The sequence below is a fragment of the Scyliorhinus torazame genome, chromosome 2 (genome assembly GCF_047496885.1).
Source record: "Scyliorhinus torazame isolate Kashiwa2021f chromosome 2, sScyTor2.1, whole genome shotgun sequence".
In the NCBI taxonomy this organism is placed as follows: domain Eukaryota; kingdom Metazoa; phylum Chordata; class Chondrichthyes; order Carcharhiniformes; family Scyliorhinidae; genus Scyliorhinus; species Scyliorhinus torazame.
In genome coordinates, this window is record NC_092708.1 from 221010982 (window position 1) to 221026955 (window position 15974).

The 15974-nt window shown below is 49.8% G+C and overlaps 1 protein-coding gene across 1 annotated transcript in view; it reads left to right on the forward strand.

The window, feature by feature from the left end:
* trpm2 (transient receptor potential cation channel, subfamily M, member 2) overlaps positions 1-15974 on the forward strand; it is a 350526-nt gene that overhangs the window by 228175 nt on the left and 106377 nt on the right. The window contains exon 19 of the mRNA XM_072484225.1: positions 9988-10225. Coding sequence (XP_072340326.1) covers positions 9988-10225 — 238 coding nt within the window. The remainder of the gene's footprint in view (positions 1-9987; positions 10226-15974) is intronic.

The window sequence follows — 15974 nt, forward strand, 5'->3', positions numbered from 1 at the left end:
ACCAGGCCAGGTGTTGGATTTGGAGGTAGGAGAGCACTTTGGGGACAGTGACCACAATTCGGTGACATTTACGTTAATGATGGAAAGGGATAAGTATACACCGCAGGGCAAGAGTTATAGCTGGGGGAAGGGCAATTATGATGCCATTAGACGTGACTTGGGGGGGATAAGGTGGAGAAGTAGGCTGCAAGTGTTGGGCACACTGGATAAGTGGGGCTTGTTCAAGGATCAGCTACTGCGTGTTCTTGATAAGTATGTACCGGTCAGGCAGGGAGGAAGGTGTCGAGCGAGGGAACTGTGGTTTACCAAGGAAGTGGAATCTCTTGTTAAGAGGAAGAAGGAGGCCTATGTGAAGATGAGGTGTGAAGTTTCAGTTGGGGCGATGGATAGTTACAAGGTAGCGAGGAAGGATCTAAAGAGAGAGCTAAGACGAGCAAGGAGGGGACATGAGAAGTATTTGGCAGGAAGGATCAAGGAAAACCCAAAAGTTTTTTATAGGTATGTCAGGAATAAGTGAATGACTAGGGAAAGAGTAGGACCAGTCAAGGACAGGGATGGGAAATTGTGTGTTGTGTCTGAAGAGATAGGCGAGATACTAAATGAATATTTTTCATCAGTATTCACTCAGGAAAAAGATAATGTTGTGGAGGAGAATGCTGAGCCCCAGGCTAATAGAATAGATGGCATTGAGGTCAGTAGGGAAGAGGTGTTGGCAATTCTGGACAGGCTGAAAATAGATAAGTCCCCGGGACCTGATGGGATTTATCCTAGGATTCTCTGGGAGGCCAGGGAAGAGATTGCTGGACCTTTGGCTTTGATTTTTATGTCATCATTGGCTACAGGAATACTGCCAGAGGACTGGAGGACAGCAAATGTGGTCCCTTTGTTCAAAAAGGGGAGCAGAGACAACCCCGGCAACTATAGACCGATGAGCCTCACGTCTGTAGTGGGTAAAGTCTTGGAGGGGATTATAAGAGACAAGATTTATAATCATCTAGATAGGAATAATATGATCAGGAATAGTCAGCTTGGCTTTGTGAAGGGTAGGTCATGCCTCACAAACCTTATTGAGTTCTTTGAGAAGGTGACTGAACAGGTAGATGAGGGTAGAGCAGTTGATGTGGTGTATATGGATTTCAGCAAAGCGTTTGATAAGGTTCCCCACGGTAGGCTTTTGCAGAAAATACGGAGGCTGGGGATTGAGGGTGATTTAGAGATGTGGATCAGAAATTGGCTAGCTGAAAGAAGACAGAGGGTGGTGGTTGATGGGAAATGTTCAGAATGGAGTACAGTCACAAGTGGAGTACCACAAGGATCTGTTCTGGGGCCGTTGCTGTTTGTCATTTTTATCAATGACCTAGAGGATGGCGCAGAAGGGTGGGTGAGTAAATTTGCAGACGATACTAAAGTCGGTGGTGTTGTTGATAGTGTGGAAGGATGTAGCCGGTTACAGAGGGATATAGATAAGCTGCAGAGCTGGGCTGAGAGGTGGCAAATAGAGTTTAATGTAGAGAAGTGTGAGGTGATTCACTTTGGAAGGAATAACAGGAATGCGGAATATTTGGCTAATGGGTTCTTGAAAGTGTGGATGAGCAGGGGGATCTAGGTGTCCATGTACATAGATCCCTGAAAGTTGCCACCCAGGTTGATAGGGTTGTGAAGGAGGCCTATGGAGTGTTGGCCTTTATTGGTAGAGGGATTGAGTTCCGGAGTCGGGAGGTCATGTTGCAGCTGTACAGAACTCTGGTACGGCCGCATTTGGAGTATTGCGTACAGTTCTGGTCACCGCATTATAGGAAGGACGTGGAGGCTTTGGAGCGGGTGCAGAGGAGATTTACCAGGATGTTGCCTAGTATGGAGGGAAAATCTTATGAGGAAAGGCTGATGGACTTGAGGTTGTTTTCGTTGGAGAGAAGAAGGTTAAGAGGAGACTTAATAGAGGCATACAAAATGATCAGGGGGTTAGATAGGGTGGACAGTGAGAGCCTTCTCTCGCGGATGGAGATGGCTGGCACGAGGGGACATAACTTTAAACTGAGGGGTAATAGATATAGGACAGAGGTCAGAGGTAGGTTCTTTACGCAAAGAGTAGTGAGGCCGTGGAATGCCCTACCTGCTACAGTAGTGAACTCGCCAACATTGAGGGCATTTAAAAGTTTATTGGATAAACATATGGATGATAATGGCATAGTGTAGGTTAGATGGCTTTTGTTTCGGTGCAACATCGTGGGCCGAAGGGCCTGTACTGCGCTGTATTGTTCTATGTTCTATGATACTAAAGTCGGTGGAGTTGTGGACAGTGTGGAAGGATGTTACATGTTACAGAGGGACATAGATAAGCTGCAGCGCTGGGCTGAGAGGTGGCAAATGGAGTTTAATGCAGAAAAGTGTGAGGTGATTCATTTTGGAACGAATATCAGTACTGGGCTAATGGTCAGATTCTTGGCAGTGTGGATGAGCAGAGAGATCTCAGTGTCCATGTACATAGATCCCTGAAAGTTGCCACCCAGGTTGAGAGGGTTGTTAAGAAGGCATACGGTGTGTCAGCTTTTATTGGTAGAGGGATTGAGTTTTGGAGCCATGATGTCATGTTGCAGCTGTACAAAACTCTGGTGCGGCCGCATTTGGAGTATTGCGTGCAATTCTGGTTGCCGCATTATAGGAAGGATGTGGAAGCAGTGGAAAGGGTGCAGAGGAGATTTACCAGAATGTTGCCTGGTATGGAGGGAAGATCTTATGAGGAAAGGCTGAGGGACTTGAGGCTGTTTTTGTTAGAGAGAAGAAGGTTAAGAGGTGACTTAATTGAGGCATACAAGATGATCAGAGGATTGGATAGGGTGGACAGTGAAAGTCTTCTTCCTCGGATGGTGATGTCTAGCACGAGGGGACATAGCTTTAAGTTGAGGGGAGATAGATATAAGACAGATGTCAGAGGTAGGTTCTTTACTCAGAGAGTTGTAAGGGCGTGGAATGCCCTGCCTGCAACAGTAGTGGACTCGCTAACACAAAGGGCATTCAAATGGTCATTGGATAGACATATGGACAATAAGGGAATAGTGTAGATGGGCTTTAGAGTGGTTTCACAGGTCGCCGCAACATTGAGGGCCGAAGGGCCTGTACTGCGCTGTAATGTTCTATGTTCTATGGATGCCTACACCTCCAGCCACGCGGCACCCTCGTGGACGTCGTGGGCGCCGCCATCACCCGACCCAGGGGTGCTGCAATCCTGTGCCGCGCAGCGACCCGCCAACTCCGGAGGCCTGATATGTTACTTCTGTGGCCAGGGTAAGCACCCCAGACAACGCTGCCCAGCGAGGAGCGCGATCCGCAACGTGTGCAAAAAGAAGGGCCACTTCTCTAAAGTCTGCCAGGCCCGACCTGTTTCTAAACCCAGCAGTGCTGCGTGTAGCCCGCGGGGACCGCCCCCATCTTCCACGTCATCCGCCACGTGCGGCCCGTGGGGACCGCCATCTTCGCCGCCACCCGCCACGTGCGACCCATGTGGGCTGCCATCTTGGTCGCCATCTTCGACGTACCCGTGACGTGCGACCCATGGGGGCCGCCATCTTCAACGCCACCCGCCACATGCGACCCGTGGGGGCTGCCATCTTGGTATCACCCCACCGCCTCCCGGAACCCCTGCTCACCAGATTGTACGCTGGCCTCCGCTACCCACGATCAGCCCACCCACCTTCCGGAGGTCGTCTCCATCACCCTCGACCAATCGCGACCTCATCACCTCACTAAATCCATGATGGCCGTCCGGATCAACGGCCACGAGACGACCTGCCTCTTCGACTCTGGGAGCACGGAGAGTTTCATTCACCCAGATACGGTACGGTGCTGGTCCCTCCCAATTTTACCTGCGACTCAGAAAATCTCTCTGGCTTCCGAATCACATTCCGTGGGTACTGTGTCACAACCCTTACAGTACGGGGTGTCGAGTACAAAAATTTCAAGCTCTACGTCCTCCACCAACTCTACACTGCCCGACTACTAGGTTTAGATTTCAAATGCCACCTCAAAAGTCTTACCTTGGAATTCGATGGACCCCTGCCCCTTCTCACCGTCTGTAGCCTCTTGACCCTTAAGGTCTCCCCACCCCCGCTCTTTGCTAACCTCACCCCGGACTGTAAGTCCGTCGCCACTAGGAGCAGACGGTACAGTGCTCGGACCAAGGCCTTTATCAGGTCGGAGGTCCAGCGACTCCTGCGGGAAGGGACCATGGAGGCCAGTACTAGCCCCTGGAGAGCCCAAGTGGTGGTCGTCAAAACTGGGAAGAAGCACCGGATGGTCATCCACTACAGTTTGACCATCAACCGCTACACGCAGCTCGATGCGTACCCGCTCCCCCGCATATCTGACATGGTCAATCAGATTGCGCAGTACCGAGTCTTCTCCACTACTGACTTGAAGTCCGTGTACCACCAGCTCCCTATCTGCTCGGAGGACCGCCAATACACTGCCTTCGAGGCAGATGGCCGCCTCTACCACTTCCTCAGGGTTCCCTTCGGCGTCACCAATGGAGTCTCGGTCTTCCAACGGGAGATGGACCGAATGGTTGACCAGTACAGGCTGCGGGCCACGTTCCCGTATCTGGATAACGTCACCATCTGCGGCCATGACCAGCAGGACCATGACGCGAAGCTCCAACATTTCCTCCACACCGCCAATCTCCTTAACCTAACATACAATAAGGAGAAATGCGTTTTCCGCACAACCCACCTCGCCATCCTTGGCTACGTTGTGGAAAACAGAGTCCATAGGGCCCGATCCCGACCGCATGCACCCCCTCCTGGAACTTCCAGTCCCCCACTGCCCCAAGGCCCTGAAGAGATGCCTGGGGTTCTTTTCCTATTATGCCCAGTGGGTTCCCAATTATGCAGACAAGGCCCGCCCACTCATTAAATCCACCATTTGTCCCCTGACGGCTGAGGCCCGCCTGGCCTTCAACCGCATCAAGGCAGATATTGCCAAAGCCACGATGCACACTGTGGACAAGTCCATTCCGTTCCAGGTGGAGATCGATGCTTCTGACTTTGCTGTGGCCACTACCCTCAACCAGGCGGGCAGGCCCGTGGCTTTCTTCTCCCGTACCCTCCATGCCTCCGAAATCCGACAGTCCTCCGTCGAAAAGGAAGCCCAGGCCATTGTAGAAGCTGTGCGACACTGGAGGCATTACCTGGCCGGCAGTCGATTCACTCTCCTCACTGACCAACGGTCAGTTGCCTTCGTGTTTAACAATATGCAGCGGGGCAAGATCAAGAATGACAAGAGCCTAAGGTGGAGGATCAAACTCTCCAGCTATAATTATGATATCTTGTATCGACCTGGGAAGATCAATGAGCCCCCAGATGCCCTATCCCGTGGTACATGTGCCAGCGCACAAGTAGACCGATTTTGGGCCCTCCACAATGACCTCTGTCACCCGGGGGTCACACGGTTTTTCCATTTTATCAAGGCCCGCAACCTGCCTTACTCCATCGAGGAGGTCAGGACCATGACCAGGGACTGCCAGATCTGCGCGGAGTGCAAACCACACTTCTATCGGCCAGAGCACACCTGGTAAAGGCCTCCCGCCCCTTTGAGCGCCTCAGCATCGATTTCAAAGGGCCCCTCCCCCCCCACTGACCATAATGTGTACTTCCTCAACATCATTGATGAGTCCTCACGTTTCCCTTTCGCCATCCCGTGCCCTGACATGACCTCTGCCACAGTCAGCAAGGCCCTGCACGGCCTCTTCACCTTGTTCGGTTTCCCAAACTCCATCCATAGCGATCGGGTTTCGTTCTTCATGAGTGATGAGCTGCATCAGTTCCTGCTTAGCAAGGGCATCGTCTCAAGCAGGACTACCAGCTACAACCCCCGGGAAAATGGACAGGTGGAGAGGGAGAACGCGGCGGTCTGGAAGGCCGTCCTTCTTGCCCTACGGTCTAGAAGTCTCCCTGTCTCCCACTGGCAGGAGGTCCTTCCCGATGCGCTCCACTCCATCCGGTCGCTCCTGTGTACCGCCACCAATGTGACCCCTCATGAGAGGATGTTTGTCTTCCCCAGGAAGTCCACCTCAGGGGTCTCGCTCCCGTCCTGGCTGATGGTTCCAGGGCCCGTCCTCCTCCAGAAGCATGCGAGGAGTCACAAGTCGGATCCCTTGGTCGAACGGGTCCTTCTCCTCCATGCTAACCCCCAATTGCCTACGTGGCACACCATGATGGGCGGGAGGACACAGTCTCCCTTCGGGACTTGGCACCCGCAGGTTATCCAGCGACCATCACCACTACCCCCGACTCTACACTGTCTCCCTCCATTGCTACTCACGACTCTACACCGTCTCCCTCCGTTGCTACTTATCCGGAAGACGACATGCTCCTGGATACGCAGGCCTCATCCGACACTGTGTTCTCACCACAGCCGGGACTGAGGCGATCATAGCGGAAGGTCAGAGCCCCCGACAGACTCGATCTCTAATTCAACCCGTCCACTTCACCCCCGCCGGACTCTTTTTCAACAGGGGGTGAATGTGGTGAACCACTGTATTATATTGTACATACTGTTCTTACTTATGGTACTTACTGGTCTTACTGTTTGTTACATGTCTGGGTTTGTCCCTGCTGGCTCCGCCCCTCAGGCTCAAGTATAAAGGTAACAACCTCCAGCCCTGCCCTCATTCTGGGACTCCCGGATGCCAGCTGGTGTCTTTTAGCTGATTAAAGCCACAGTTACTCTTCCGACTTTCATCTGTCGTCATTGATGGTACATCACATGGAAAGTGGCTTTGGACGAGGAGGGGATGTTGTGGATGATAGAGGAGTTGACCAGGATGTTCGTGAAGGGAACAGTCCCATTCTCTCTCTAAGAATCACTGTAGGTTTCCCCTTATCCTCACCTTCCTTCCCACCAGCTTCCAAATCATTTTTGCCTTGAACTGCAGTTCCTCATTATGCTCTAGAAAGTTGTCTGAAATGCATTCTCTGAACCCATCCTTCTATCCACCTTGTCCAATTTAGTTTGCCTAGTTTACGTGAAAGCAAAGCCCCCATGGATTATTGCACTTCCTTTGTTGCCTGCTTCTTGCATTTCCTATTTTGTATTCTGGCCAACAATACAATTACTGTTAGGAACATATAAACTACACTCATCAGTGTTTTGTTTTCTGCCCTTTGTTATTTCTAGGCCCATCCATAGTGGTTCCACATTCTGATTTTCTGTGGCTTTCAACCATCCTCTTCCTTTATCTTGTACTTATCTGGTTATTTTCTAAAAGCTGGTCTTTTTTAAAAGCCCTGTACTCTGGATCATTTCTTTCCCAACCTTGGGCATCCTACAGTCACGAATGGCTATTCGACCAAACCCATTCATGTCTAATTGTGCTGCTACGTCTCCCATCCTGTTAAGTATGCTTTGTGCATTTAGACATATGCCTTTAATTTTATTTTTTAATCTTTTGTCCCTGATATCGCCTGAGTTGCTAATGCGCTATTATGCTTGTTAAACTCTGTCCCTTCCTCACACAAGCTTTCTGATTTTTATCCAAATTGCTACATTGCTCTTCAGCCTTAACATTTCTCTTCTGAGTTAGAAGTTTACACTAACCTGAACCCTACCCCCCTTTATTCTTTAAAAAAAACCCTGTCTAACAGCCTTGACAGTTTGATTCGGCGGGACATTGGGTCTAGCCAGATTTAAATGGGTTCTGTCCCATTCAGCCTGGAATTTTCCTCCCTGTCTCCCATTCCCCCCCCCCCCCCCCCCCCCTCTTTTCTGGCTCTCTTTCTTTCCCCAGTACTGCACTGTCTCCCTCTGTCTCTATATCCCTTGCTTTCCCATTATCTCACCACCTCTTTCTCTATCCCTATATCCTTCTGTCCCTCTCTCTCTCTCTTTTCCCAGTATTTTTAATTCCGTCCTTCTCTCACTTTGTAGCACTATTTACTAATCCTGTTCCAGGAAGCTGATAAACTATTGTCGAAGCGGAGTTAGGAGAGGTAATTTATATGTATAGTGTACTGGAAAGGTTGGCTATGCCAGGAGCAGATAAGTCATTTGGTCTGCATGGTTTGCAACCTAAGGCATATGAGAGTGATGAATACAGAAGAGCTAATTTTCCAACTTTTCCTAGATATGGATTAAGTGCCAGAGGAGCGGCAAAGTTTCCAAAAAGGGTTATTCAAGAAAAACAGTTCGAGCAATTACAATAAAAACAGAAAATGCTGGATGAACGCAGCACATCTAACAGCACCCGTGGAAAAAGACAAAGTTAATATTTTGGATCTAAATGACCCTTCTACAGAACCGGAGCAAGTTAGAAATGTGCAGAATTATATAGTTGGAAAGAATGCGGAGGAGGTGGGGTAGAATAGAAGACCAGGGATAGGCCTGGGCAAAGGAGACATAGATAAATGTGCCAAGGACACAAGGGAAAGGGGAGTGTTAATGGTGCCATTAAGGGATGGAGAATGTCAATGGTGGCAAAAGATGAGATGGTGAATCCATAGAATCCCTACAGTGCAGAAGGAGGCAATTTGGTCCAACAAGTCTGCACCAACTCTCCGAAGGAGCACTCTACCGAGGCCCACTCTCCTGCCCCGTAACCCTGCGTATTGATCATGGCAAATCAACCTAATCTGCACATCTTTGGACACTAAGGGATCATTTACCAATTCATTTATGGGATGTGGGTGTCACTGGCTCGGCCAGCATTTATTACCCATCTGTAATGATCTTGAGAAGGTGGTGGTGAGCTGCCTTCGTGAACTGCTACATCCCTGTGGTGTAGGTACACCCACACTGATGTTAGGGAGTGAATTCCAAGATTTTAACCCAGTGATAGTGAAGGAAGTCAGGGTGGTGAGTGACTTGGAAAGAACTTCCAGGGGATGGTGTTCCCAGGTATATGCTGCTCTTGTCCTTTTAGATGGTAGTGGTCGTGGGTTTGGAAGGTGCTAGCGAGGGAGACTTGGTGAGTTACTGCAGTGTATCTTGTAGATGGTCTACACTGCTACCAATGTTCATCAATGGTGGAGGGATTGAATGTTTGTGGATGGGATACCAATCAAGCGGGTTGATTTTCCCTCTATGATGTCAACCTTCTTGAGTGTTATTGGAGCTGTACTCATCCAGGCAAATGGGGAGTATTCCATCACAGGCTTTGGGGAGTTAGGAGGGCAGTTCAAAGGCAGAATTCCTAGCCTTTGTCCTGCTATTGTAGCCATCGCATTTATATGGCTAGTCCAGTTCAGTTTCTAGTCAATGTTAACCTCCAGGATGTTGATTGTGGGGGATTCAGCAATGGTAATGCCGTTGAATGTCAAACGGCGATGGCTGGATTCTCTCTTGTTGGAGATGATCATTGTCTGACACTTGTACAGATGCAAATATTACTTGCAACCTGTCAGCCACCAAGCCTACTATCCAGGTCTTGCTGTATTTGAACATGGACTGCTTCAGTATCTTAGGAGTCACAAATGGTGCTGAGTATTGTGCAGTCATCCACAAACATCCCCACTTCTGACCTTTTGATAGAAGGAAGGTCATTGATGGAGCAGCTGAAGATAGTTGGGTCTGAGGAGTGTAGAAGAGCATACCAAGAGCGGTGACAATCACACCTGAAAATGAATTGCAAATTTGTTCAAGTGAGGTCAAGGTAAAGTTGCCATAGTCCCAGATGACCACAGGCTGCTTTCTCCTTTGAGGGGGAGAGCTGACAGGTGGTGGTTTAACCTGAGGATCACCACACCTCAGGTGAGTGGCTAGGTAGAGAAGGCGAGGCCTTCATTAATAACAAGCTACGCTAACATAATACATGCTGGAAGGTTAAAGATAGCAGACAGTGTGGTTGTTGGGTTATGACACTTGGTTCCAGAAATGGAGAGTTTCATTCCTAGGCACCAACATCCATCACCTCAGTTCCACAACAAATGTGTTGCCTGATGAGTGTTGTCATGTCCCAACTTGTTGAGCTGTTGTTTCTTCTGTTGGTTCTCGTTTAAGGACTGTCCTGTTGCCTCGCTCTGATGATCAGGATACAAAGCCACTGTCGCATTGGCAGCAGCTGAAAGCTTTCTACACATCGCCCGTGGTAGTCTTTTACTGGAACGTGGTGGCATATTTTGGCTTCCTCTGGCTTTTTTCGTATGTTCTGTTGATTGATTTCCAGACCCAACCTTCAGGAAAGGAATATTTTCTCTATTTCTGGCTTTCTACCCTGGTGTGTGAGGAAATCAGACAGGTAAGGCCCAATTGTTTGGCATACATGGTCAAAGGGCACAGAGGGCAATATCTGGAGTTAGGCACTGTTCGTTAGCCTGGGGGAGATGTGGTCGCTTCTAGCACAAGGCAAAGAAATGGAGATTTCCTCTTCTTGCTGCACATAGAATCATAGAATCCTTAGCGTGCAGGAGGCCATTTGGCCCATCACGTCTGTACCGACCCTCCAAAAGAGCACCCTACTAGGTCACACCCTCGCCCTATCCCCATAACCCCATAGCCCCACCTCAACTTTGGACACTAGGTGGCAATTTAGCATGACCAACCCACCTAACCTGCATATTTGGACTGTGGGAGGAAACCGGAGCACCCGGAAGAAGCCGCCACCGACACGGAGAGAACATACAAAGTACACACAGCCACCCGAGGGTGGAATCGAACCTAGTTCCTTGGTGCTGTGAGGCAGCAGTGCTAACCATTGTGCCATCGTGTTATCCGGGTTAAAGAATCACAGAGTTATTACAGCACAGAAGAAGGCTATTCGGCCCAACGTGTCTGCACCAGCTCTGTAAATGGACATCTCACTGAGTGCCATTCTCCTGCCTTCACCTCGTAACCCTGAAGGTTGTTTCTTTTCAAGTAATCGTCTAATTCCCTCGTGAATGCCTCAATTTACCCAACCTCCACTGTACTCCCAGGCAGTTCCATCCGGACCCCAACCACTCACTCCAAAATGGGAGATTTTTCATATTGAATCAATCCAATATCAAGCCATCCTGGCTCAGACAGCAAATTAACAAAAGTCTCATCAGGGAGATAAGCAAATGGGAAATCTAAAAAGATGCCCTTCTTGGATGGCAAAGAGCATATATTAAAATTAAGACTGCAATATATTCAAAGCACAGGCATAGAGGGAGCTTTACCATTGTTAGAACCCCTCTATACCTGCCCTGGAGGTGTTTGATGTGAACCACATTGGCATCTCTCATATAAGAGCAAAATACTGCAAATGCTGAAAATTTGGGGGAAAAAAACAGAAAATGCTGGAAATGCTCAGCGAGTGTGTTCGTGAGAGAGCGAAGGGGTGAGAGATGTAGAGTGTCTGTGTGAGAGAGGTACAGGACCGAAATCTCAAAAAAAATGACGAAGGGTGCAATTCATTTGACCAAATTTTAATTTTGGTTTTGGGCGCGTGTGGCGGGGACTTTTGCAATGGCCACTTTGGTGAGCTCATGGCTCATTTTCAATAGCACTTAGTGGCAAAAATGAGCCCTCACATTCTCTGGATTCTCGACATTACTGGCTCCCTCGCTGTCTGATTCCTCCAACTCGTGCCTCAGCTGTTCGCCGCTAACAAGTGGGAGCTGCTTTTAAACGCTCCCTCACCACGCACTCCCAGTCAACGCACAAGCTTGCAGCGCACAGTCCTGCCCCTCGCTTGGGGATGCTGACCTCGCAAGGCTTCTTGTGATGTGGATGAAAGGCAGGGCTTGCTGTTCCCCCGAGGAAGTCGGAGAGTGAGTAGCAGGGTCAGCAATGCCCCCCAGACCATCAAGCATGCGGATCACATATCCTCTCTTTGTCCCCGCAGGAGAAGATAGCCCATAATAAACGGGAAAGGGTCAAGACAGGGAGGAATCCCGGAGATTTGAGTCCTCAACCCCTATGAGGAATGGGCCTTGGAAATTGCGGGGTTGTCTGAGGAGAGAGCAGTCACCAACAGCAAGGTTGGCCTACGCCAGAGAGGGGGGGATCCACTGCCATTTCACCCGTATGACCGATTTCAAGTGAGTTATTAATGTCAGACAAAATGATCCTTCCCTCTCACTGACCACATGCCCAATGTCTTGCGGAATCACCATCTGAAGAGGCCAGGCCATCCGGAGACGTACCCCAGCCCCCCTCCACGTAACCCAAGAGAACACCGAGGGGGAAAGCCCTGAGGAGAACACCGGTGCTGCCTCAAAGCTGTGAACGCATTTTCCACCAGCGCAGGAACACACACCTCAGTGAGCAACATTAGTGAACAGGTATCTTGTGCACAATCTGGTGAGCACAACACAGTTGCTAATGCACATAAGATGGAGGCAGGAACATCCAAGGGAGGCAGCAGTCAGAGGTCTGGTGGATTCCAGGACACAGGTGGGTTTCAGCCAGATGTCAAGCCTCTGGACAAAGTTCACCCAGAGCTAATGCAGATGATAGATCACGGCTATGGGATTCAGGAGTGGTGTCAGCAACATTCCAGTGACTGCAAGGCCAATTAGAGGAGTCCCAAAGGCTTCAGGCACTGGAGATGGTGCAGCAAATGCATGGCATCAAGGCCAACACAGCTAGGGTGCCAGTTGCAATGGAAAGCCTGGAGCACGACGGCTGCATCTTGAGTGGTGGTGGCCTAGGCATGGCTCAGTCTGTGAGAACCACAGCTGAGGGCCACAACATCAGGGACATGACCCAAATGCAGATAGACAGATGCAGATCATAGCCCAGTCACTGAGGACCATCACTGAGGGCGTTGACACCATGGTGCAAACAATGGGAGGACTCCAGGACTGGCAGCGCCAGTTGAGTCAGAGGCCTCTGGAATTCACTATAGCTGCCCCTCTGTCCCATGGAGTCCTCCGGGTCCTACGGGCACTGACAGGGAGGAGGAAGCACGGGAGGCCAAACGAGGGCCTGCCACCAAGGAAACTAGGGTTGTCTCCAGGGGGTGGGGGGAGAGAGTTTGGAGAGGGTTGAAGGGGGGGGGGAGGAAATGAGGGTTGTGGGGGGGGGGATGTTGCACTGACGGACTCAGCCTTGTCCTAGAAGAATCTGGAGACGATGAGGGCCTCCTTGGTTTCCTTGCATGTCAGACCCTTGTCACAGCCTGTCCTCCATCCCCTGGCTCCTCCTCAGGCTTGTCCTCCAGCCCTTCCTGATTCATCTCCTCCTCAGACGAGACCGCATGTCACTGTGCTTCCTCGTCCTCCTCCAGCATGTTGCCCTCCTACTGTACCAAATTGTGGAGGGCACGGCAGACCACCAAAGCGGGAGATCCTTTGGGGGGGTCGACTGCAGTACTCCGCCAGAGCGGTCAAGGCATTGGCACCACATTTTCAGCAGCCTGATGAATTGCTCAACGACACACGGGTGGCAACATGGGCTTCATTGCATCGGGCCTCTGCGTCGGCCTCAGGGTTCTGCATCAGCATTGTCAGCATGACCTCTCCTGCCTCCTATAGAACCATTGAAAAGATACAGCACAGAAGGAGTCCATATGGCCCATCTTGTCCATGCTAGCCTGAGGACACACACGAGCCCTGTCTAATCCCACCTTCCTGCACCCGGTCCATAACCCTGTAGCTTGCAGAACGTAAGGTGCAGATCCAGGTACTTTTTAAGAGTTTAGTGTCTCTGCCTCCACCAGCAACTCGGGCAGCGAATTCCAGACTCTCACTACCCTCTACGTAAAAAAACTCTTCCTCATGTCCCCTCTACACCTTCTGCCACTTAACTTGAATCTATGTCCCCTGGTTCAAGAATTCTCCACCAATGGAAACTACTTTATTCTGTCCACTCAATCTCTTCCCCTCATTATTTTGTACACCTCAATTAAGTCACCCCTCAGCCTTCTTTGTTCCAAGGACAATAACCCCAATCTATCCAATCTCTCCTCGTAGCTACGCTTTTCTAGCCTTGGCAACATTCTTGGAAACCTCCTCTGCACTCTCTCCAGAGCAATAACGTCCTTCCTGTAATATGCCGACCAGAACTGCACACAATATTCCAGTTGTGGCCTCGCCAGTGTTTAATACAATTCCAACATTATATCCTTAATTTTATATTCTATACCTCTGCCAATGAAAGAGAGCATTCCATATGTTTTCTTAACAACCATGTCTACATGAACTGCTGCTTTTAGGGACCTGTGTATTTGTATGCCAAGATCTCTCACTTCATCTACCCCATCTAGTATATTCCCATTTACTGTTTACTCCCAATAACTGTTTGACCTCCCTAAATGCATGACCTCACACTTCTCTGTGTTCAATTCCATCTGCCACTTTATTGCCCACTCCACCAACCCATCTATATCATTTTGGAGATTATAGCTTAAAGCTATCCTCTACACTGTTCACCCACATGTCATCATGGGGCCGTCCTCGAAAAAACCTGGGATCTCCGAGTGCCCCAGGATGGAACTGACATGCACGCTCTCAGATGGGCCTGGTCCACCAAGTTGATATGGTCTGATGCCCAGGCACATAGCATCCATCACCTCACGAATGATCCTGTGGCTGATGATAGTAATATGTTGCACAGGCCCCCTCTCAAGCCCTGGAATAACCCGGTAGCAGAGAGGCTGCAGTGACTTTCAGGGTCACCGGGAGAGGATGTCCCCCTTCTCCACATGGTGCCATGTCCAAAAGCCATGCCATGTCCGAAAGTACGCGGCACAGGTGCCGCACTGTCTCTCTTCTGGGACGGAGTCTCCTGTGATGGTATCTGTCAGCTTATGGAATGACCAATGACACCCTGGCCTATCGCTTGCCTCCGTTTTGACTCCATCCTCAGCCAGATGGGCAGCCATGCCTTCAGGATGTGCGGCGGCTCCCTGCACATGGAACGCCGCCTCCAGCCTGCATTGTCGCTGCCGCCTTCTACGGCGTCTGTCCACCTAAGCTGCCACAAGTACTGCGAGGGCAGCCTCCATGGGATCCACATGAGCAAACATAGTTTTATCTGAAATGAATTGGAGAAAGAGAGAGACCGACAATCCATTAGGGCTTCCATCCCAGGGCCCTCAAATCCCCCAAGCCTCCCCAACCCTTACCATAACTGTCCTGCCTTCTCTCAAAGGGCCATCCAGCGAGCCAGTTGTGCTGGCAAACCTCACTCTGCATATTCACCCCATTCACATCAGGAGTCCCTATATTGAGTATATTTTGTTTATTAAACAATCAACAGTAACAAAGTTTTGAAACTCAACTACGTAGCATACCACACATCACACCAACCATTGAACAACAAGGAAATGTTGTTGTTCCATATTGGTACCAATACAAAGCTATATCAGCTCATTTTCACACAAAAAACACGGAATCACCCCTTGAAGGTTCCTCAGCAGAAACAGAGGATAAGCCTGAGAGTGTGTCACCATGTCCAGAGTTTTGTTGTAAAAATTATCTGTCCGTCAATGTGTGACTTGTTCAACGCATCAGTCCTATATTCCGTCCAGGAGCCACAGCTGTGCAGGCCCTTCCACACGGCCCAATCCCACCGGAACCAAATCCTGCCATCCACACATTCCACTTGCGCTCAAGGTGAACGTCCTTGACTTCCAGCGTGTTTAACCATCTGTGATGTGCCAGTTACACGCAGCACTCACCACACCAACAAAAAATCAGCAATCTGCGAAAGTATTTTTCAACAGCCTCTCTGGTGGCCAATTTGATTAATGCCATGCACCAGGTCTCGCAGCGCCTTCTTGCTGCAAACCGGATTGCCTTCCGGACTCATACGTCTCCCTGAGTCCGGTGTTCCAGGATCCAGGCATCTTAGAAACAATTGTCCTTCTTTCCTGCTACAGAAAAGGAAGGAAACAGCAACAGCAACCTCCAAGCATCTGCAGCCACCAGCAGGAACAAGCAGAAAACACAACCTGCAGCTGTGAAGTGCTTTCACACTAACAAGGCTAATTGCTCATTTGAAATAACCTTCAGCTGTGAAGCTAGAGGCTGCTCACAGTTCAAGGGACTGAAACTGACTTTCATGAGAGAAGCTGCAGC